Raw genomic sequence first — 24,185 nt, 5'->3', positions numbered from 1 at the left:
GCACACTGATGACCATGAGCACTTTACAATTGGAAACATCTGTCTTCACACCACGGGTAGAGTGATCATCCCTGCCCAAAGAATAAGCAAGTTAATGATACAGGCTGGTTTTTAATCACTATTTGTTCTGCCTCCTATTTCATACATACTTCTAGAAATCAAAATTTCCATTTCCAAATTCTAAAATTTCATTTTCACATTGAAGAAATGGGGGCGGGGGGGGGGGGTGGGGAAAGAAGGAACTGTTCATCACTTTTCTTCCCTAAGCCGCTCGGGTTCTTCTGGCATCTGCCAAAAGACAAAATCCTCAGCCCTGCTAATTTCTGCCCTTGCTGCCACATCGACACTAAATCCCAGGAGGCAGCTAAGCCCATCTCAGCTGCCATACCCCAACATCCAATGGCACAGGATCACCTTGGGGATGGGGGGTGGGGTCACAGGCCACCTCCTCTGCCCTACATTTGTCACATGCTGCTCGCACAGAGCATTATGGGATGTATGGTGGCAGACTCCAGCTATGCCTGTTTCTCACCTTGCTGCTGATGCGGCATCAGGCTTGTGCTGATCCCCAGGTCTCCCCTATGCCCCCATTACTCAGCCCATCCCAAACCTTTGCCTCCACGTGGTTTAGCCTCCCACAAGGTATGTGCAGAGGCTGGGGCTTGTGCTGGGGCTGGAAAATCAGCCTCTCCCTGTCCCAGTAGCCTGCTGCAAACTGACACAACCTGTGGCAGATGCGGAGATGAGGCAAATAAGTGACAAAAGCCACCTTGGAAGGGACCGAATGCTGGCTGTATGTGGCAAACACTTCGCTCTGCATTGTGTTCCGTCCTCTGCTTGTTGTGGCTGGGGGCTCACTCTGCTCTCAGGCGTGGGGGGGACACACACATTGCTAAGGCTGCCAGCTACAACAGGGAAAGATATAGCAGGTCAGGACCATTGCAGAAATAAAAATCTAGGCACCGAAAAAAATATCAGCTGGGAGCCATACAGGTGGTGAGATTCCTATGGTTAGACACCTGTGGGTAATGGAGGAGATTTGCCCCAGGCTTGCTTGATCAGGGAAGAGAAGCAGGCAATTTTATGTCAGAGTTCATCTGAGCTGCTTTAGATATCTCTTTTGAGTAAGAAGCATCCCCTCATGACCAATTTCCATTGTCTCTAAGGGAGGTTAAGGTGAAAGGTAAGACTTTGCAGGCAAATTTATTCATGTAAGTAAATACTTCTTTAAGTGTTCAGAGCCAGTTTCTCTGCTACACTGCAACAGAGTTGGCTTGTGCCATGGAGCCTCAGTGGAAGATCTGCTTTAACGAAGTTCCAGCCCAGTGTATTGCTTCACACTAAGCAGGAGTTTGAGCCTCCTTGCATGCTAAGTGCATGCTTAAAGGATCCGCTGTATTGAGGCGAGAGTCTTCCATTTTCTTCCCTGGTCTTACCACACCAAGTACAAGTTTCTTCTGTTTCTTCCAAGGCTGTCTACAGGGTTGCTCCTCCCTAGGGGGCATCTGCCTCTATTTCATCATGCTCTGTTCTGTTCCTCTTCTCCTCAGAAGTCTGCTCTGAAGTGCTTGTAGCTGTCATTGGGATCCTAATACCTACGGGCCTCTGAAAGTAAGCCACAGGGTTCCTCTATGCATAAGCAGTTCTATGTATTAAATACTTTTCTGTGAAATGTCGTTGCTATCTGCAGATCATGTAAAATCCTTGCTTAAGCTCAGAAGAGGAAAAAACATTAATCTAGCAAGTAAAATGCTGGGTAAGCATTTTCATTTGCAACACAGGTGTGAAGAGGGAGTGGAGCTGTGCAGAACCAGACCATCAAGTGTGAAATTAATTTCCTAATTACAGTGCTGTAAAGCCACCAGAGCCTCTGCAAAATGAGAGAGGAAAGCTCTCCAGCAGCATATGGAACCTCTTACATTTCCTTTAACACACTGATCTTTTTTCTATGTCTGTGAAAGCTCTCCAGCAGCATATGGAACCTCTTACATTTCCTTTAACACACTGATCTTTTTTCTATGTCTGTGAAAGCAGAGCCCATTGTCTGCTTTATTTGTCAGGTATGAGCCTAAACTGCAGTGAGACACCGGATAGCAAACTAATGATAAAGCAAAGACACTGTAGCAAAAGCTCTGTATGTGTATATGGATGCCTATATATATTGCTGCTCAGATGATATCTAAGCCCCAAGAGATATGGTTTCAAAGTATGTACTTCTATACTTCTTGTTCTTCTCCAGAAGTTAGGTTGCCCATGAGACTTTCTAGATCCTAAACACTGCTTTTTACTGCCTGTTTTTTCCCTGCAGTACTGTTTCAAGCCAGGAGTAAATCATCTTCCTGGTAAGTGAGGAGTTAAGAGACGCAAAGCACATAATTATGATCTGAGAGAAGCAAATATTTTCTGATTCAAAAATGTATTCTGCAGCTTTGATCCTGCAGGAATAAAGTGTGAATTTGGCACATGAGGAAGCAGTTGACCATTAGGGTGTATCAGTGAATGCTCTGTTGATGTTTCAAGGACATCCTTATTTATTGTGCCTTTGTGGAGGAGTAAATGACCACTCAATAAAGCCAAAGAAAGCCTCCCAGCTGCTTCAGCGAGGCTTCTTGGTACCCTGCTGCTGTAACTGTAGCTGTGCTGCAGCCCCAGACTTTCAATGACCCTGATTTGTGTCGTGACTTGGAGAACCATTGTATGCAGATTTCCCTCAGTAGCACTGGTAGCTGAAAGGGTCCTTCTCACTCGCTGTGCCATCAGAGCACCTCAGCAGCTGAACAAATACTTATTTTTTGTCATACCTGGATTGTTTTTTCAGCTGGATCAGTCCTCTGGTCTAGCTTGCCATGCCACTGCTCAGATACTTGTGCTGGCATAACAAAGGGCTGCATCCAGCAAGCACGAGCAAGCAAGAGAGTGTCTCTGCTTAAACTGTACGGTCACTGTGACTATGATGCTGTGGCCATCTAAACCAATTTTAAGAGAGGCTGTCCAAGTCCTGCTTTCTAGGCCTCATCTGACATGATGATGAGTCAGTTTGGGGAACCGTACTGGGCAAAAACCATGGGACCCCTGGGATCCTGGGATGGGAATTTTGTTTAGCTGTGATGGGAAACTGTTCCTGCAACATCTAACCACGGCTGCAGCATGTTCTTAACTTAAGGGTGGCTCAAAATACTTTGTCAAGTGTTGATCAGCCTGACTTAGGGTCACAGAAAAGAGGCAGGAAGATAATCCAGGCTGGAATTTTTGAAAAAGGTGCAGAAAATTGGGGAATCCAACTGGCGAGCTTGTTTAAAAAAAAATCACAGTTTAAGAGAACTGCAAGGGAACTACACCAAATTCAGGCTATGGATCTCATGATCCAAAGCAATATCAAGGCTAGTCCCCCACGAGAAGCCAATGTTTGAAGAAACACCTGTAAGCAAATGCAAAATGTAGTTGTACAAGCAATTCCACATCCAGAATAGCTGCTAGTAATAGTTAGCAGAACTGCTATAATAACTTCTCAGTGCATCTGTTGGTACCTAGGCAGGCATCGCTCCAAGGAAACCCAGTTCCTGATTTCCAAAAGTCTTAAAGTACCAGCTTTTTCCCTTGAGGAAAACCCTCTTCTGTCGGGTTTGTAGCCTTGGCTATTGGGACTTCCCTGCCCCGCTCAGGGTGAGGTCTGGGATGCACTTGGCAAGGTCATTCTGTGACAGGCAGCTGGTTGTGGTCCACTGCAGGGCGTGTTGGGCTAGAAATCAGGGCTGCTAGGTTTTATGTCTGACTAGCACGGTGACCTTGTGCAAATCTCTTCTACTCTGCTTTGTTTCACTCCTCCGCAGACTGGAAGAGTACATTAACACTTGCCTATCTCCCCACAGCTGGATGAGAAAGTCTATGTAACACACAGCTTGTAATGACCTTTGTGAGCCCAGGCTAAATTTCAGCCCTTGTCGAATGAGACATTTTCCTTTTATTGTTATGTGAGTCATTGGAGGAACTTGTCTTAGATCTATCGGAGCATTTGAGACATGTGGGTTTGGAGCTGCTGGACGGGAGGCGCTAACATGGAGTGACTCATCGCTCCCCTCAGGAACAAGAAAAGGTTTACACAGTCGACTGGAAATCGTATTTTATATGCAGATAGGCTGCTTCATGGTGGAGAATCCCAAAGCAGCTTACAAACATCAACTCCAGTGCACAAAAAGCCAGCAGCTGTAGTGAGATGTGCAGGTGTAATGAGTTATTACATACCTGTGACCTGACAGGAAGGGGAAGAAGCATGAAAGCTCAATGGAAATGAGCTTTTGAAAGGCTGAGAAGGGAAGAAAAAAATAAGCTAGTATTGAAAAATGTGTCCCCTTATATTGCTCAATTCAGTGCCTAGATCCCACATGACACACAACACACCTGATGGATTCTGCTGTTTTTCTGTCCTTGGGTCACCTAGCAGGACACAAGGCTGGGTTAGGTAACACGCACAGGGTACATTGTGTGCTTGAACCAGAGGGGATGCCGGTCTGCTCCTGACTCGAGGGCTGACTTGTATGTACAGGTTGGAAAGAGTTATGTTCTTAGCCATGGAAATCACTAATTCAAAGTGTATTGCTGGCAGCCACATAAACAGAGGTTTGACCAAGATTCAGATTGTCTTGGGAGGGGAATTAAATTCCTATTTTTTGAAAGATAGTTTGTTATGGTCTTAGTTATGGGACTTGCTGCACTTCTGGTCTCTGTCCCAACCTTCTGGCTACCTTCCCTTTCCTGATGCCAGACTTTCCGTGAATCTTTTCCTCCTTAGACTGAGCCTTGGACCTAATAGTCTCTGTCACAGAGTACCTTAGCCTGCAGGTCTGACTGGACATATCTGCACACAGCTTCTCCCATTCTCAAGCATGCCAGCAAGTGCCTGCCTCTCAGTCTGGTTTTTCAAACAGACACCCTCTTTCATTACTTTTTAAAGTAATGGCATGGCCTTTTAATTTTTCCATTCGCGAGCAAAACTAGCTAGACAAAATCAGCTTTGATTATTTGCTTCCTCCTCCCCAGACAAGGAGTGAAGCGAACAGGCCTGGCATTGTCCTCTAGCAGCCCTCAAGCGTTCACTCAAAGGTGGCTTAGCTCAAGCCAGGCTTTTCTGTTACCTTTTCCTTCCAGCTCTGTTTAATACAGCGGTTTAACAGAAAGAGTAAATATCCCAAACAGTAGTTTAATACCTATACGTGACTAGGGAGAAGCCCAATATTTTCTGCTTCATTAAGGCTATGACTGTTCAGGCCAGGCTCTCCAAGTTCATAGCACAGTTCTTGAACAGCATGATTTAGATCAGCAGCGTATTTGTTTTCCCAGCAGAAGTATGTCAAACAGCTACAGCTGCCACTTAATCAGCCTGTCTGAAGTTACTGCTGATTACATAGAACATAGTTTTCACAAACATCAATTGTTTCCAATTTCCAGAGTTAAAAATAGTTAAAAAATAAAATACTTAGCACTAGTATCTGAAGATGGGTGTGTTGCCTATTTGCATGACAACAGAACAGATGGAATAGTTACACTATCAGAACATACTATCCCAGGAAAATGTTATCAGAGTTCATTTACTGTATTTTCAAAGTCAGGTAAGATCCCAACAGGCTGAATCTTCGTCTTCAAAAAGTCTGTGTCCTGTCCTTGAACAGCAACTGAATGATATGCTTCCCTGCTTCCTTACAGAAAGCACAAGAAATCATCTCCCTTTTCAGCTTGGTCTTTGAAAATGCTGGTGCCAGGCACTGTTGCTGCTGTTGTTAACAGGATGGATGGATGTTGGCCTCCCCCATAATTGAAAGGCTTGTGTATGCATGCAGTTCCATAAAGGGATGTTTGTTATGTGTTTCTCATGAGGCAAGCACAAATCAGGTGAAAATTATTCCTAAATCCTGTGGAGAACCATAAATGGGAAAATAGGAGGAGAGAGAAGGACAAAGGAATTTATGGCATTTGGGAGCGGTACCTTTCTTTACTAGAGTCAGGATCTGAGCCAGCCTCTACAGAAATCAATTGAATGAACACCTGCTAGCTCCTGTGAGCTGAAGATAAAGCCTTCAATGCTGAATTTTGCTTGGCTGTCCAACACACTATAGTTTGGGCTTCTGAATTACTGCTGGCTGGCTTGCTCACACACCTGCATATCCACCCTTGCAAGGATGAGCCTGTAAAAGCCATGCAGCTCTTCAGGCACAGATTAACTCCCTCCCCTGTGCTCCCTATAAGCGCCTGTGACCCACCCAGCCTGCTCACCCCGGGTGACAGTGGCCAGCACAGTGGCCCTCTCTCACCACACCCCAATTTTTCCACCTTTTCCCCATCCCCGCAATCCCAGCAACAGGGATTCCTTAAAATACAAGGGGAAGGAGGGGCTGGAAATAGTGTTTGCGTCTGCCGCCGGTTCTAGTTTGGCGAGGATGCTTCCAGCTTTAATAAACCGGATGATCAAAGCCTTTGTGTAAATCCTGTCATCAGGAGAGAGATTGTACCGCTGTACCGACAGCAACCAGATCCCTGTGCAGCTCCCCCAAACCCTGTTTTTCTGAGCTGCAAGCACTTGGTATCCAGATCTCCCTCCAGCCTGGCAATGGGAAGGCAAACTGATGCCGGGGAGAGAGAAATCTTTCCAGTCGTTTTCTTTTCCAGTAAACCGGAGATTTTAATATACATGTGAGTGATCTGGGGCCTTTTTTTTTTCTTTCGGACTTGAAAATTATAATTATTTTCTTTCCAGTCTTCTGAGAGATGCGTATCAGAGGCACCTGAGTGCAGCCAAAACAACTGCCTGATAAGATCTTTACAATTCATTTGCACAACCATGTGTTTTGCAAATGAAAAAAGAAAGTGTTAACGAGTTGACAAGCACACTCTTCCTTGCAGCAAGCAGCGCTGCCAGCCGCAATATTACTGCAGGGAGGAGAGAGCAGGGTAGTGGCAGACCTTGAAAAAATATTCTTTGTTCAAGCCGGTTACAAAGACTCCTACTTCCTTCCAAATTCCAGCTGGCCGAGCAAGGCAATAGATTCAGTAGAAACTCGACTTGGTAATGACAAAGGGCAGCATGTTGCTATCAGGGTTTTAGGGATGAATCCATGGGGTGGAAAGAAAAAATGTTTAACCAAGAAGGATCAAAGCAAAAAGGAGTGTTTGCTAGGCATGTAGCTTCTGTGTCGCTGCTGTTCCAGATTCTGACCCCACGACTGCAAATGAGGGTCCAGAGGTGGTTTTACCCTCTGATGCTGCCATTTGCAACCAGATCCTCAAACGATGCAAATTTGCTCGATCTCAGTTCAGCTCGAACACACATATACACATACAAATATCCAGCTTAGGGAAGAAAGGACCAAGGGCAGATTTCAAGAATAACTCAGACAAGCAAGTGAATATTTTCTTTCATGCTTTGCTCTTTTGCATTTACTGAATTTGTTCTACATGAATGTAGAAACAGCTGCATCAGCAGCAGCACTGAGGCTGGAACCTTATTAATATTTATGCCTGGAGAGCCGAGCACACAGGAATCAAAATGCCTTCCTGTCACTGGTTCGGAGACCCCAGCATCCATACAGCATCTTGTCATGTTTGGTGGCCAGGCAAGCAGATTTATTAGAGAGCAGCTCAGTTTCTCATCAGCACTCTCACCTGATTGCAGGAAAACTGACCTTCACCTCCTACCTGCCCTTTGCTCTTCGTCATTCAATAATTTCCCAATTAAGGAAACCATTTTTTATCTCTATTTTGCACTTCTGTGGTTTACATTCTCATACATTAAATGCAGTTTGAGACGTTATTAGATGCTTGAATTATTTTTATTTGCTTATAGAAGGGCATACCTGTAAACCTTACTGTGAATGAGGTGAAACAAAAAATAATGCTGTGACACGTCCAGCATTTGCTCAGGTGGACGAAGTTCACAACACATGATGCTATGCACATTAAAGGTGTTGCATGGTGCCAGTGTGACCCTGCGAGCCTTCTTTGGGACTCTTTACGGCTATAATTTTTGCTGACAAGGTGCCAGAGTGATAGCCCTTAATCTGAGGCTGGGGGTTTTCCTCACTGAGAGTGCTGAGCAGGATTCCAGCTGACAGTCTTGCTCCAGCTTTTGTTTTGCTAGAATAATCTTTACCTTGTCTAATAATAAATAGCTGGTGAGCAGGCAGGTGCAGACAGTGCTTTCAGCAAAACTGAAACATTCACATAATTCTAACTAATGAATAGAAACAGTGGCTTGCAGCAGCAGAACAGAAAAGAATAATCCTTTGATCTGGTTGAAGCCGGTTGTGGGGAAGATGCATAGCAGCCCCAAATGGCGACACAAGCATTCCCCAGCTTCACCCCTGCCAAGGCCAGTGATGCCCCAAGATGGGCAGCACCAACGGGAGCTGCGGATCAGCAGTCCCAGCCCCAGAGCCCTCCGGTAACTGTGGCAGCACCAGAGGGGTGCTCCTGCTTCCCTGGGGTGCTGCCCAGGTGGGCCTGGGGCTACAAGTACAGCATGGCCATGACCTGGGTATCTCCTGCTGGGGCTTCTTGGGTGAGCAGAGCCCACCCTGCTGCTGGGCTGATGTGGGGCTGCCGCCAGTGGTGTGACCAGCCCTCTCTGCTGTGCATCCCATTGGGCACTTGGGCACATGGCACCAGCCATCCTGCGTATTGTGGCTTGGAGACAGCTTGGTTTTGGTGGGCTCTGGGATCTGAGCATTGCACTGATGGACAGGGACAGCTGCTGGTGTGCTGGTTGGGCAGGTGTGGGCAGGAGGAGCCAAGCTGGTCTTTGCTGCTCCCATTGCTGCTCTCCATGTCCTCAGTGTTGACACACTGTGGTTTTCTGCACTGACCTGTTTTCTTCCTTTAGGATCTCACAGCTTTCCATGCTGGTGTTGATCCTTCCCTGTATTTGAGCTGCTGCTGATAATCATGCTCTCCGCCTGCAGTTCTACCTTTTCTTATTGGGTATGGTGCTGCGCTGCTGAATTTCCCACAGTTTAGCAATTTTCTGGAGAGGCTGTACAGAGACTGTACAGCTGGGCCAGGTTACAGACAGGATTCTTGTTGGGGACAAGGTTACTGAGGGTCACAGCACATAGTCATGGCTGCTACCAGCCTTGACTGCTTCTTGTCCTTTCCCACCAGCTGGCACAGATTCATCCAGCCATTGGTATAGCCTCCAAGCAACCCCTGTGCAAAATCCAAGAAGGCACACAGAAATGGAGACCCTCAACAAAAATTTTGTTTGCATAGATACAAAATATTTCCTCTGTGTGGGCATCACCCTGAAGTCCTCCTGAATGTACCCAGGGTCCTCCTGGCTTGGCCCTCCCTGGCCCTCTTCTGAGATACAATGACACAAAATATTGGTTTGCCCTAAATGATCTAATGAGCTGCCCTAGACGCAGGTCATCTACTGTCTAGCCTGGTCCATGGTGTAGGACCACAAATAGCGACAGTTCAAACTTTTTTCTCATTTTTATGTACTGCAGCATCCCATCTCTCAAGATATAGAAAGCTTAGGTGCCACTCTTGGAGGTTTGGGCATAACTTCAAGGTCTTTCAATCACTGACATCCTTCTGAGAGGAGCCACAAACAAGAACATGACCCATGAAATAGGATGCTGAGTCATGAGATGGGTGCATGCTCTCTGAAAGGAAGAGGATTGTCTCTTTAGGAAAAATGTTCTAATGACCCACAAACCATGCTACAGTACATCACACAAATGCACGTATTTCTTATTATGAAGTTAAATGACCGAGTCCTTCCCTTGGGCTTTAGTTAGCTGGCTGTTGCAACTTTCTTCATCCTGTGAGTTGGGACTTTCATCAGTGACCATGTCAGTAGCTTAAGGCAGAGGCTCTGATAGTGATCACACCCAGTCTTGTAGCTGGGAGGATGGGAACCATGAGAGCGAGGAGAGGATACATTGGATAGAACTGTGTTGATCCTCTGATCTTCATTAAACAAACTCTTGACTGAGGTCACATTATTCCTCCTCTTGTACATCCAGCAAGGATGGCTGCGGAATAACCCTATGACCCAGTATTTCACAAGCCCTGCCACCATTTCTGCACTCTCGTAGCCACGCTGCTTTTACACCCTGGGAAATCAGCCGGGCGAGTGAAAATGTTGCAGCGGTTTTTTGTTCCTTTCTTTTTTGTGCAGCTCGTTTCTGCGGGAAGGTGGGGGTCGGGGAGGACGGTTGCCGGGGAGACTGGGGATGGAGGAATCCAGCCAGGGTTGGCCCTGGGACTGGGGCAGGGGCTGTGCTGACAGACACATGGATGTGAGGCAAATACAGAGTGGGGAGAGGCACTGGCAGCTAACAGCTGAACAGTTCATTTCCCTGCAAGTAATTTTTAATAAGCTATATTGAACCTTTTGGAAACCCTCTGGTTCAAATGCTTACCTTTGAATTAAGCTGGACCTTGTCTGAAGTGTCCCAAAGTGATCTGAATGGCTGCTGTTTGCCTGTAAAGTGTCTTGTCTGGGGGCTGCAGAAAAGCTAGACCTGGATTTCCTCCCTCATCCCCCAGTAACGCAGCTATTTATTTTAGAAAAAAGCATTTCACATTTTTTTTTCTTCTAGTCTCAACAAGTTCTATACAGAAGATATATTTGAATCCCTCCCCCTTCAAAAATGTGAATTAATTTATTTTAAGATAAAGCAGTTGGGGTGGGTTTCTTTCCTCTGGTGTTAATAATCTGTTTTACTTGAATTGGATTTTAAAATGGCTTCCTTTGAAACCCCAAGCTGTTAGGAATAAGCTTAACATAGGTATGGAGGATGTGTAAAAATCAGCTGCTCCCTTTCACGCTGAAATGTCAATAATTCTTCTAGTAGATAACTAATATGCACTGTACAATATGTAGAATACTTGGAAGTTATAGTTTCAAGCACTCATGATACCTGTATTTTGCACCAGCTCTGCTCTAGTCGAGTTTAGCTGTGACTGTGTTTCCAGGAACACACCCACTGCAGCCATAGGAAAAGCTGGCACTGCTTTGAATCGTTACCTGAAGCGGTCAGTGGTCCACTGAAGTTGGTAATCTGCAAGTTATTTTTAAACAAGTAATTATAGATGTGGATGTTGATTATGCAGTTAACATGCCACAAAAAAAGTTCACTTGGAATTAAAGCTACACATTGTTTGTGAAGCGTAGTCAACCAAATAATTAAATTGCTCCTGGCTTAGACCAGTAAAAACAGATTTTACAGGGAGGGCATTTTTCTCAGAATCGCTATAGAAGAAACAAACTTGAGAGTGTATTATCCAGTATCCCCTTTTGGAGCTGGGATGCCTTCTCTCTGTAAGGTGAACAAAAGAAAGGTGTGGATGCTTTGGCATATCAATGAGACGAAACCGGGTTTTTCTGCAGATTGCCTTGGAAGAATGTAAAATTAGACCTAGAGTGATCCACAGGCAGGGTTATCGATCTGCACAAACGAGGTAAGAAAGATTAGGGGCATCGGCACATGGATAGAACAAAGAAAAGAGTATATTGAAGAAATGTGCGCTGGAAATGGTGATGAGCTTTTATCTGTACCTCTAGAATAGCTGCAGCCTTGACACTGAGGGTCACTAAAACCAGGTTTAGCGGGGTACCGCCTGGCACTGGCCGCGGGGACCCTGCCTGCCCTTGCTGGGCAGCCTCCGGGGGGAGCCGCACCCTCCCATCGCCGCACACGCTGATCCGGACGGTGCTGCGAAGCAGGCGGTACCGATGAGGAGCCAACACGCCGCGCTGACCAAACCGAAGGGCCCCGGGTGAGGTGCGGACCGTGCCGCCCTCCCATGCCCTTCCTCCCCCCGACCTCGTACTCCTCCGGCGGCGTGGGCATGTGCTCTGCCCGCCGGCTCTCCCGCCCTGGTAATGACCGCGGTGCCACACCGCGCTGCTTGAAATTAACCCTGGAAGAGCATCTCTGGGGCGCTCTGGTTCAAACCTGCCTTGCCCCCCCACTCCTCATTTCCAGCTCCTCGCCTTTCTTCATCTCTCATCATGTGTAAATCTGCAACGAGGTGACAATGTGCTGAGAGTTTATAGGACCTGATTGCTGCAGAGCTCAGAGAAAATACTCCCCGAGCCCTGCTCAGGAGCACCCGCGTTGTCTATTGTCTAGTTGAGGGTCGCAGCTGGACGGGGAACAGCGGGGAGCCGGTGGCTTTGCTAGAGAGCGGCTCCTGGCCCAGCTACGGGAACTAAATCCGACCTTTTTAGGTGGAGAAAAAAGCTGAGCTCAGCACCGGGGAACGGCAGGCAGGGATCGCTCGGGGGACGGCTGGATATCGGGCAGGGTGGGCGGACGGCAGGTTACACCGCACAGCCTGTATTGGGGTGAAACCCACCCCTGTCCTGCCGGGAGTAAATGAACTGGGTCAGGGCGTGGGAATCCTGACAGCCGGTGCAGGCAGGGGGGCGGCAATCACCGGCGGTCGGTGATGGAGGGGGTGCGTGTGGGGAGCGGAGTCTCCCACCGGTGCCGCGTGAACGGCGGCAGCGACGCAGGGTGGGGGTGGTGGGAGGTGTCGGGCTCCCCCCGCCTTGCGCGGCAACGCCCGCTGCTGCGACAGGGAGAGCTGCTTGTCTCAGGGAACAAAAGGCTGAGGCGGCCGTAGGAAGGCGGAGGGAGGGCGGCCACCAGCAGCGCGGCGGCGGGGCCGGTTCACACATGGGCGGTCAACAAAGCCCCGGGGCGGGTGGGGCCCTGGCCGGGGAATGGACCCCCCGAGCAGATCCCCCGGCCCCACCGCCGTGCTCCGCGCCTTTGTCCCCGCTGTCAGCGACGAACCGGGCCGGCGGCGGGCGGTGGCACCGGTTCGCCGCGATCCCTCCGGGAAAGCCGCGCCCCTGGCCACTCCCCTAGTGCCGTACCACACCGCCCGCTGCGGGAGACAATACCGCAGCCACGCCCCGTCGCCGATCTCCCATTGGCTCTTCGGCGTTCCCGCATAACGTCACCGGCAGGGCGGGGCGCGGCGCCCAATTTAAGGGGCGGCACGGGGCGCGGCCGCTGCAGCGGCGAGTGCGGGAGCGGGTGGTGAAGGCGGCGGCAGGAGGATCGGGAGAGGGGCAGCGTCGAACACCGGCACCATGCGTGAGATCGTGCACATCCAGGCCGGGCAGTGCGGCAACCAGATCGGCGCCAAGGTACGGGCCGACGCTCTAGCCGTCTCCCGGGGCTCCGCGTCGAGGTCCGGGGTGGTGCCCGCTCAGCCGGGCTCCGCGTGTCCCAGGGAGAGGGCTGCTGGGAGCACCCGCTTTCCCGCTGCGGAGCACCGCCAGGTTCTCCCCGTCACGGGAGGGTCCACGTGTGGCGGCGCCCAGCTGTCGCCTCTTGGGGGGCAGAGGGTAGCTGCTGCGGCTTGGGCGCGGCGCATCTTGGGCGGGGGGGGAGATAGCGATGCCTGTGTGCCCCCCGCGGGCTGCAGGGGTCCTGGCCGTGTGGGGGCAGGGGCACCGAGCCGGTGCCACACCCCTCACAGCGATGGGTGGGGTGAGGGGCGCGGTAGCGGTCGCGTCCGGCGGGAGCCGCCCCCCCACGCGCGGCGAATCCCCGCCTGCCACGTCGAGAGACTTTGGCCAGGGGGCGCGGGAGGGGCGTGGTGGCGCTGACCCCCCCGTCCCTCCCATGGTCCCCGCAGTTCTGGGAGGTTATCAGCGATGAGCACGGCATCGACCCCACGGGCAGCTACCACGGGGACAGCGACCTGCAGCTGGAGAGGATCAATGTCTACTACAATGAAGCCACTGGTAACGCCCCTTTATGACAAGCTTCCCGGCCCAGTGCTGTTGGGGGGACAGGCAGGGTGTCTTCACTGCCTTCTGCCATGGGGGCTCTGCCCCAGCCCTCTCCACAGCGGGTAACCTCTTAGCACAGCTGTAACAGCTGCTTTGTATTCCCATCCCCAACTACTTCCCTTCAATTTCCCTCACCCTCCATGTCATGGGGAGGCGGAAGGGAGCACAGCAGGGCTCCTGTGACGCTGGCTGCCGACTGTGGGGTTGTGACGCTGGCGTTGGTTCTTCCTGCAGGTAACAAGTATGTCCCACGGGCCATCCTGGTGGACCTGGAGCCTGGCACAATGGACTCTGTGCGCTCCGGCCCTTTTGGACAGATCTTCCGCCCTGACAACTTTGTCTTTGGTAAGTGAGGCTGAGATGGAGTAGGAGCAGGAGCTGCAAGCACAGGGAAGGGTCAGTGTGAGCACGCAGGTGACCTGGGGGCACCAAATACCAACAGCATAGTAGGGATGGAAGTGAGGAGTGAACCCTGTGGGGTGGGACAAGGGGGATGATCTCTGTTCCTCCCGTGGGCACTAATGCAGCACCTTGCTTTGGGTCTACCCTTCTAGGTCAGAGTGGGGCTGGCAACAACTGGGCCAAGGGGCATTACACAGAAGGTGCTGAGCTGGTGGACTCTGTCCTGGATGTGGTGAGGAAGGAGTCGGAGAGCTGTGACTGCCTCCAGGGCTTCCAGTTGACCCACTCGCTGGGTGGCGGCACGGGCTCTGGGATGGGCACCCTCCTCATCAGCAAGATCCGGGAGGAGTATCCCGACCGCATCATGAACACCTTCAGCGTCATGCCCTCGCCCAAGGTGTCGGACACGGTGGTGGAGCCCTACAATGCCACCCTCTCTGTGCACCAGCTGGTGGAGAACACGGATGAGACCTACTGCATCGACAACGAGGCCCTGTACGACATTTGCTTCCGCACCCTGAAGCTGACCACTCCCACGTACGGGGACCTCAACCACCTGGTGTCGGCCACCATGAGCGGCGTGACCACCTGCCTCCGCTTCCCCGGGCAGCTGAACGCTGACCTGCGCAAGCTGGCGGTCAACATGGTGCCTTTCCCCCGGCTGCACTTCTTCATGCCGGGCTTTGCCCCTCTCACCAGCCGCGGCAGCCAGCAGTACCGAGCCCTGACGGTGCCCGAGCTGACGCAGCAGATGTTCGACTCCAAGAACATGATGGCCGCCTGCGACCCCCGCCACGGTCGCTACCTGACGGTGGCCGCCATCTTCCGGGGACGCATGTCTATGAAGGAGGTGGACGAGCAGATGCTCAACGTGCAGAACAAGAACAGCAGCTACTTTGTGGAGTGGATCCCCAACAATGTGAAGACGGCCGTCTGCGACATCCCCCCGCGCGGCCTCAAGATGTCCGCCACCTTCATTGGCAACAGCACGGCCATTCAGGAGCTCTTCAAGAGGATCTCGGAGCAGTTCACGGCCATGTTCCGGCGCAAGGCTTTCTTGCACTGGTACACCGGTGAGGGCATGGATGAAATGGAGTTCACGGAGGCTGAGAGCAACATGAATGACCTGGTCTCTGAATACCAGCAATACCAGGATGCCACTGCTGACGAGCAGGGGGAATTTGAAGAGGAAGGAGAGGAGGATGAAGCATGAAGTTGAAATGGGTAGGAGTTAAGTATAGTCTGAGCAGGCAAGTGTTCATTGAGAGAAGGAATCTGTGCAGTTGTGCTGAAGCATGCATTTTTTTAATTTGGTGCTCTCCACTGTTGCTTCTGTCAGCAGTTTTGTATCCTTGACTGTCCAATGTAACAGTAGTTGCAAAAATACTTCAGAGTCTTCTGTTGAAATGGTTAACTTCTCAAACATAAAGGCTTTTTGTGTCCTAAACTGTCTCCTCTGCCTTATTTCTCTCTTTAGATTAAGAGAATAACTCCTGTGTAGTCTTCTGTAGCTTTACTTCTCAGTTTAATCCTTAACCTCAGTGAAAGTTTAAACTCAAAGCGAGGTTTCTCAGGCCATGAATGTGGCAGCATGAGTAAACTGCAGTTGCTTGCCTTAAGATGGTAACTAATTTATGGGAACTGGGCTTCACTGTTAGACAATCCTGCATCTAACAGCAAATCTGTTGTTGGGGAGAAAGCTGCCTCAACTAGTAGAAACAAGACACTGCACTTGAGAATCCTGCATCTCCTATTTATGGACATACATGGTAGTGAGGTCAGTGAGAAGGTATTGAATTGCACATTACAAGCTGTCCAAACTGATTTGACAAGATAGCTGCAGGCTTGCCCACTGCCATTCAGTAACTCTTAGTTCCAGGGCTTATAGTACATGGATGTGGGTGGCTGCCTCTAATTTGACTTGGTCCTGAGCTGTCCTGTCTCCCCAATTCTCCTCTCTAAATATGAAAAGTCCACACAGAGAAGCATGAATCTGTCCTAGCAGACAACTCAAACTTGATTATCAACCTGGACTTTCTCTTCAGGCAAAAAAATTTGAGTGTTTCCCAAAAATAACCACTAAGCTGTCCTTAACTGTAAAGAGATTGACTCTTCATGGCAGTCAATTCCCTTTAGGAGATAAGAGGTGATGGGCAGATTTCTAGCTAACATGGCTCAAAACGCTACCCAGAGCATCCATGCAAATCTTGGAGCAGTCAGGTAGATACCCTGGCAATCCTGTCTCCTGCACCCAAGTTATGCATTTATGGGACTGTTGTTTGATGCTCTTGGTCCCTGCAGCAGGACCTGGACATCTACCCAGACAGGTGGGAGCAGTGCAGCAGCACCCTGTTGTGCGTATCTGCAGAGGTACGTGTGGCTTTCTTACAGTGAGGGAGCGGGGATTTGTGTTGCCATGTGCTTAAAGGATGCAAGAATCCTGAGGGAGTTTATGCTGCAGTTGTCGGTAGTTATAAGGCCTATGAGACTTCTTAGTCCTACAAAACAAGAGTATAATAAAATCCCCCATGGAGTATCACAGCTACCCAATTTGTAAGCTTAGTCCTCAGTTCACCCAAACACCACTTACGGGAGTGCTCCTGTACTAAAAGTGTTGCTTTGAGAACTGCTGCCGATGCTACAATCACTGTAGTACTCACTGCTCTGAAAGAGCTGGTACCCACATGTGTGCAACATCATCTGTGATCCTTTAGTAGAGTGCTTGGAAGGCATTGCTGGAATAAAGACTTAAAAGGGAGTTACTGTGCATAACTAATACCTTCCCCATTTTGGCTCTGTTAATTGATTGCTGCCTGCAGCCACTGCTCTAAGTGTACCCTGTTTCTTTGCTCATGGACTTATTATTCTATGGTGAGATCTATGACGATGCACAGGAAAACAGGCACTTGCTAAAGCTTTTCTCTTATCTATATGCTTCATCCCTGGTGTACAGCCTGTGAAGAGGAGTGAGAAACACTAAAACTGCCTGAACTGTCAGTAAACAATACAACTGTATATACCCACAATAGTACTTGTATTTCCTAGAACCTGGGCAGTTCTAAGATTAGGCATTGAAAAAACTGAGGTTGTTTTAGTAAATGAGTTACAACATGCTGCCCCAAGCCCTTTGGTGAAATAACAGCTTATCTGGTTGTCAAAGTAACATTACCTTGAAATTACCTACCTGGGTTGTACTTGAAACCATTTATCATATAGTTTTCTTTGTAGAGCTGAGAAGGGGAGCCAGCAAATGAATTCAAAGTTTTAGTTAAAACATGAGAGCCCAATCTTTGATAGTAAAGATCTTATTTTCTACCATGGGACTGTAGCAGGCTCCACTAGCTTTCAGCATGTCTAGCTTCTAATTCTTAGTGTAATTACACTTTGTCTCTAACTAACCCTTAAAAATAGCTACCCGAGTGAGACATTTCAGTACATCTCCTCTACTAGAAACTAGGACACCATCCTACATTGGTTGCTGTTGTTTGTATTCTGGTTTTTTTTCTAGAGGAAGAGAAACCATAAATAGAGATACTCTAGACAGAAACATGTCCTTTCATAAATCCTACACAGCTTATTTGCCAGTCATAATCATTAAAAAAAAAAAATTGGTAGGAGTTGTGAGGAATACAGGAAAATACAGGAAAAGAGGATACTGGAAGATTTAGAGGGGAGGCTGGAAACTCCTTGGTAGCAACAGTAAGTCAACTATAAGGGAGAGTGAGTGTCCCACTGGGCCTGGGGGCTGCAGTAGCATTTCTTTTGCTGTTGGATCTTTGAGTTTTAGCTGTATCTGTCTCCCAGGAGACCATTCACTGTAAAAAATGGAGACTTCTGTATGCCAAACAACTAACAGATGTCTTCACAAGTGCTCATGGTTGCACTGTTTCTGTTTTACAGAGAAAACAGAACCACTGAAAGGATTTCAAATTAGGTAATCTGACTGCCTTAACCTCTGTTGGTTGTTTTTATTTGTCTATGTGATGAACAACACCCCAAGGCTACAGGTCTTGCACGAGGCACACTGTCTGGAAGAAATGAGGATAAATAGCACAGGCTTAGTGGTGTGCATCTTAAGCCACTTACAAAGACTCTTGTGTTGAGGTAGAAATTAATAATACCAAGCAAAATACTTTTGTTTCAACAGATCAGTGGCAACCTGCAGGGAAGCATTCTCCTCTATTGACAATTAGAACTCATGGTTTTGGGGAAGGGAACAATCTTTTTTTTTTTTTTTTTTTCCCTTCATTGAACGTGGCATTTTTAAGCACATTAGCAGAATGTCTTGACCAAGACAAACAATGTCCGCTCATAGAGGCAAGATGGTAAAGCTAAATGAGGCTGTAAAAGCTGCTAGCTACTGTGTAGGTTTAATTTAAATAGAAATTATACGAGGTGTGGTAGCACTGAGATACCATGTCTCCTAATTTCTCTTCCCTGTTTAGTTCTATGACCTCAGTCTAAGCCATTGTACCAACAGTGTCGTGGAATGATAGTCCAACATATGGTTTAGCTCTTCAAAACATTTATGTAGGCCTATGTTCTCTATAGATATTTCTGTTTTCCAACAGATGTTTTCCAGTCTGTCAAGTGGAAACAATAACCATTCTCCTCTTCCCACCATATGTGAGGTGCCCATATACATCAGAAATTTGGTTGCATTAAACACACAATGGTTGCAGTACTGTGATAATCTAAGAATCAAACCTGAGGCCAACCCTGTTGACAGATGTATCTTTCTAGATGGTATGAGGTGAAGAGCACGGTAAATCAAAGTAGCAATAGGATTTATAATCAGAACGAAGAAAAGAATCCAGATCTTTGGTCTCTTCTCCAGCCAATTCTCTTCAAAAATGGGGCAAATCCCTAATCTTCTGTGCAGGGAAATCTGCTCATATTGTCACACGCTGCATACTTCTTAAGAGTATACCCCTAGTAGATGTTTCTAGACATCTACAAAAATACTGTGAGCTTATATAATGTGGTGGACTGGCACAGTCCTTAAGGGATAGTGCTGCAATGCACTACTGTAAAACACAGCTCTGGTGCCTGAAGGGACAAGTTTTCTTACTTCACCAGAAAGGGTTGGGGCAGCTAGCAATACTCCACATCAGAAAGAGTTCTCCCTTTGCTTCCTTCATCTTTTGCTACTCCCTATAAGCCCCATTACAAAGTTATACACACACACATATACGTGTAACCCCACCAAACAAAAAGCCCATAACTCATCGTCTTACTACTTTTTTTTTTTTTTTTTTAAGAAGTGTTGTTAAACTACCTTAAATTATGCTTCCCAGTAGGAGGTACTTCAATTATTGCTTTCTGTTTAATAAGGCCTAATATTTTTGTTCACTAAAGCTATGAGGAAACAAAAATCCTCTCTGGAAAAATTATGTGCCTGCTCCATATATTTGGTACACACCCTTTCTCCCGAGGGATGTTATTCTACTTTTCCATTCCACATTAAAGCATAATGAACATGTACGTTTAGGGACCATTCAGATGTGGCAGCCTGCCTAGGAGCTATAGGTAATGCTGTTCCCCTGAACCTGGTTGTTGTAGGGGAGGCACTCTTTTCTCATTTACAAATAATCTCTTTCTCCATCTTCCAGTGTATTTTTCAGGTGCGCCTACATTTCCACAGAACAAAGCTCATGACTCTTTTGACGTGATATGTGTGCCTGAGGTAATCCAAATAAGGTTATTTTTAGTTCCTTTATCCAACTCAAAATAAACATTCATAAATAATTGTTAGAAGCTAATCCTGTATGTGACTAAAAAAAAGATTTTTGAGAATTTTCCCCCTTCCACTCTAAAATTTGTTCATGCTAAGAACCTGCCTTTGATACTCCAGCAATCACCTGTTCTGATCTGTTTGTTATTTATTAAGGCAGGAAAGAGCAGACTATGGGATCTCAGATACTCCCATTTTAGATGGTTGTTGTCTTTAGCTTGCCTACAGGAAAACTCAAAATGGAAGCATTTGGTCACAGGAAAGTGCCTGAGGCCATGGTGCATTTTGGAAAAAGACATTTATTGGCCCTGACTACTGGACATTTGTCCAGCTGGAGCCCTCTGAGCATTTGAAGCTGAGGAGCAGGGAGGGTATTGGGGGGGAACTGTGGAAGTCTGCCCACCTCCCTGCCCCCAGCAGCCATTCTGCCTGCCAAAGACACAGTGCAGGTGACAACTCCTTCCTCTCCCTGAGTAACTTAACAAGAAGCAAACAGTTTCCCTGCTCCTAGCTTCAGTCCAATTTCAAGTATTTTATTTGTGAATCTGCCAGAAAGAGCATTTGTGTCTTTTGGAAGTGTGTGTATAAGAAGTCTATCTATTTACAGTATCTAAGCAAAAAAAAAAAATACTTTAAGAGTAGGTAATTCCCTCTTCCTCACTTAATATCATTTTTTCCCTTATGGGCAGAATTGCACTCATAAGGGAGGAAATCAAGCTAGCTTTGTTAAATTCTTGTTTATTAGTATTTGATTTTGTATGGTAGAGATTTTCTAGCTGGTGTCAATTTATCTGTATGTCATCTTTTATAATCAGATTATTTTTCTCACATGGCTTCCTTGGTAAGTTTAAAGCATATTTTATTTTCTTGTTGTTAAGAATGCCTCTATAATTTCAAAAAGAAATGTTAATAATAATCTAGCTTAAGCAGAATGTAAAAACACTTGCTCCAGAGGACAAAATGGCTACCCTGGCAGAGGTTGTGTAGCTTGTTCATGAAACTGTTCTCTGTTGCTTTGTACTGAAAAATATTTCCACATTTTCCATGAATGTAATAGAAAGATACTGCCTGCCTCCATAGTGAATAATTAAACAGGGTTTTCAAGCAGAATTCAGATGGTCTCACAAAAACCTTTACAAATATTGAATGAAATTCAAGCATTGACTTCTTGCAGTCTGCTTCTCTGCATCCAGCATAATGCTGGTCTTATAGTTAATAAGTTAATTGTATGGCTGGTTTTTGGAAATTTCAGCTATGATTCCAGCTCCACCCTAGGATACAAGGAGAAAACTTGGATTAGAGATTTCCAGGGCACTGAGAAAACTGGCATTTGCAGAAGTGAGTAGCTCCATGGGATGGGCTGATTCAGTATCCTTAAGCTGCAAAAAAGGATGGTCCTATTCCCCTTGCCCTGCTTTGGGTGTAACCTTTGTGTTACTATTTCCCTCAGGTAGCTCCAGGGCATGTCTCCTCTACCTGTCAGTTCATCTCCTTAAACTCCACAGTTAGGGACAGTAAAACAGGGATGGGGAAGAAGCTTTTTCTTGGCTTAGGGAGTGTGCCAGAGGGAGAACTGGCGCAAAGGAGGAGGAATGGGCAAGCAGGAGGGAGCAGGGCAAGATCCAGCCACCTGGTGCGATGGCACTCTAAACTGTCCCAGGAGGAACCCGGGCCATTTTAAACAACATACATTGAATCCCACCACAGACGACTGCATCTCTTAGCAGATATCACCAGATGAAGTTTGGAGTTTGCTCAGTGTCAGTTTGAGTTACAAGTGACTATCGGATTGCAAGATAAAGCAAGGAGGCTAGGGAACAAAAGAAACGGTGACTAGCAGATCATCGAAGTCACTGTCTGTGCCCTATTCTCAATGACGTGCAGGAAATAAGCTACCCTGGAAAACGTGATATCAGCATTTCATTTATATTGATGCTGGAATCTTAGTCATCTCTTGACTGGAGGACCCAGTTCGTGGAGATATCAGACATTTTATCTACTGAGCAATCTTAAAAGGTAGATGCAGCCGGGATGGGGGCAGGAGCCATCTGGCTGCTACCCCATCACATCTGATGTGCCAAGTGGAAATAATGAGAGGCTGCATTGTTTTGCCTTCCTTCTCAGTAAATCACTGCCTGATGATGATCAACATATTTTTCCCTTTCTGGAGTCAGTTTGTGACATGTGATCATGTTTATTACAGTAGCTTTCAAAGCCATATGAGTGGGGTTCTGTTTGCTGTGTCCTGTACAACCATATTCGCAGAAATTCCTGACTCTCGGAGGTTATAATCTAAGTTCCCAAGAGAAACCATAGGGTGTGAGAGAAATATTAGGTTCATGAAGAAACAGTTCTTCCCTCAAAAGAGGCATGGATCATTTTAGAATTGATAGTGCCCTTAATTGGTTTGTAATGTGATATTCTCTCACGCTCATCCTCTCTCCTCTTTTGTTCTTAGCTAAACACACAACCCCCCAGGTATAATAAACACAAGTACAGAGGACTCTACAATGAAACCGCTTTCGCTCATTCATAAAAGCATGCTCAGCATTGTAGTATTTAACTGCTTCTAGTGCCTGCAGTGGGATGTAATTTTGAATTAAAAATAGATTTTCCTTTTCTGTATTTTATTACTAGAATTAAAAATACCTTCATGATTATTCCACCCTCTTGCTGGCAGAAATCTTCTATCTTAATACATGTTACAATTAAGCGTCAGGTTCCAAAGGTGAACTCAGACAGTCCTCATTGAGTGGGAGGTTACTTGCTCATTCCAGTACCAGCAGAAAGACTCAGAAAGTCATGTGGTCTCTGATATACATGCCTGAGCAATATATGACATCATCCATCACAAATAAGTGAGAATAAAGCCATAGGCAGACATTTCGTATGCTTGAGCAGCTTTCACATTTGTACATTTGTGATTCTTTGTCAAACAATGGGAAATCATAGACATGAAAATGTTATGGGATCCCTGTTGCCTCCCTTGTGCATCCATTGCCTGGGCTCTGCTGTTGCCTTGGAAACTGGGAAGACAGGGTAGGATGCAAGCAAGGAGAAAGCTGTGGTGCTGCTGGCAGAGTTTTGGCTACTGAGGGGCTCACGGGTGTCCCCGGGCACATGCACTGCCTTTGTATGAATGGATGAGTTTTGACTTTCAGTTGTAATTCTGAACATTTAGAATTTATGGACCTATATTAAAAAGATACAATAGGAAATTCCCATATGTATTTAGATAATATTGATGGCTAACATTTGTTAAAGTGTTTGCCAAAATGCAGGGTGGTTAACACTGGCACAAGTTGCCCAGAAAGGTGGTAGATGCCCCATCCCAGGAGACATTCAAGGACAGGCTGGATGGGGCTCTGAGAAATCTGATCTGCTTGAAGATGTCCCTTCTCATTGCAGGGGGATTGGATGAGATGAACTTTGAAGATCCCTTCCAGCCCAAACTATTTTATGATTCTGTGTAGGATTCTGAACTGAGATTTAAGTAATTGACAAGTGAATTACTTCTCTGTGTGTTCACAGATGCTCAGCATTGCTGTAGATGAGGGCACTTGTTAGACACATAAACATGTCCCTCTCTTTAGGTATTCTGTTTTAAAACCTGGAGCTATACTGCTAAAAACTGGTCTCTCCAGACAGACCAGTACTATAGCATCTAAGAATCAGATTGTTTCCTAATAGAAGTTCAAAATCCTTAATGAAATAACCATAAAGCCCTAGGAAGCCACCATGTGCATGTGGGAAGAAGGCACGGCAAGGAGTGTCCAGGTGCCTTCAGCAGGTGAACAAGAATGCTTCAAGCTGCTTCTTTGTATATTGCCAGGAATACTTTGGCACCCAAAAAGCTCTTAAATGCCTGTGTAGCACAGAGATGCAGTTGTGTTGCAGTTCTACCAGTAGTGAGAAGATGCCTGCTGCTGCCCGAAAGGTTTTATGCCTATAGCAAGTAGAAATGTATGTGCACAAGTTGCATGAGCAATAACAAAGGCTGCTTGTGGTTAAGTATTGCAGAAATGTGTCAAAGGAAAAGACTGACAACAAGCTGGGAAAGTTGTTGAAAACATCTCAGTGGCAGCTCAATTCTGGACATTTTGTGATTGCAAAAGCACATGTAGTAACGCCATGTGTTGCAAAGCTTGAGCCAGTCCATGCTCATGACATTTCCCAGCAGCTGAGGTTTCTGCACTAGGGGAGAAAAAGAGCCACAGTTCATAAGCAAGTCAATTCACT

The 24,185-nt window shown here is 47.0% G+C and overlaps 1 protein-coding gene across 1 annotated transcript; it reads left to right on the top strand.

Annotated features, from left to right (window-relative positions):
* Nucleotides 1–13,002: 13,002 nt before the first annotated feature.
* LOC136097998 (tubulin beta-2 chain) lies at nucleotides 13,003–15,659 on the top strand. The gene is made up of 4 exons (XM_065830991.2): nucleotides 13,003–13,159; nucleotides 13,654–13,762; nucleotides 14,045–14,155; nucleotides 14,365–15,659. The coding sequence occupies exons 1-4, from the start codon at nucleotides 13,103–13,105 to the stop codon at nucleotides 15,423–15,425; spliced, it is 1,338 nt and encodes a 445-aa protein (XP_065687063.1). The 5' UTR covers nucleotides 13,003–13,102; the 3' UTR covers nucleotides 15,426–15,659.
* Nucleotides 15,660–24,185: the final 8,526 nt, after the last annotated feature.

The sequence above is a fragment of the Patagioenas fasciata genome, chromosome 2, assembly GCF_037038585.1.
Source record: "Patagioenas fasciata isolate bPatFas1 chromosome 2, bPatFas1.hap1, whole genome shotgun sequence".
NCBI classification, from domain to species: domain Eukaryota; kingdom Metazoa; phylum Chordata; class Aves; order Columbiformes; family Columbidae; genus Patagioenas; species Patagioenas fasciata.
This window is presented reverse-complemented; position numbering and strand designations above follow the sequence as displayed.

Coding starts and splice junctions, on each gene's coding strand:
- LOC136097998 (XM_065830991.2), top strand. CDS start 13,103: ATGCGTGAGATCGTGCACATCCAGGCCGGGCAGTGCGGCAACCAGATC. Junction 13,763..14,044: donor CTACTACAATGAAGCCACTG/GTAACGCCCCTT, acceptor TTCTTCCTGCAG/GTAACAAGTATGTCCCACGG. Junction 14,156..14,364: donor CCCTGACAACTTTGTCTTTG/GTAAGTGAGGCT, acceptor CTACCCTTCTAG/GTCAGAGTGGGGCTGGCAAC.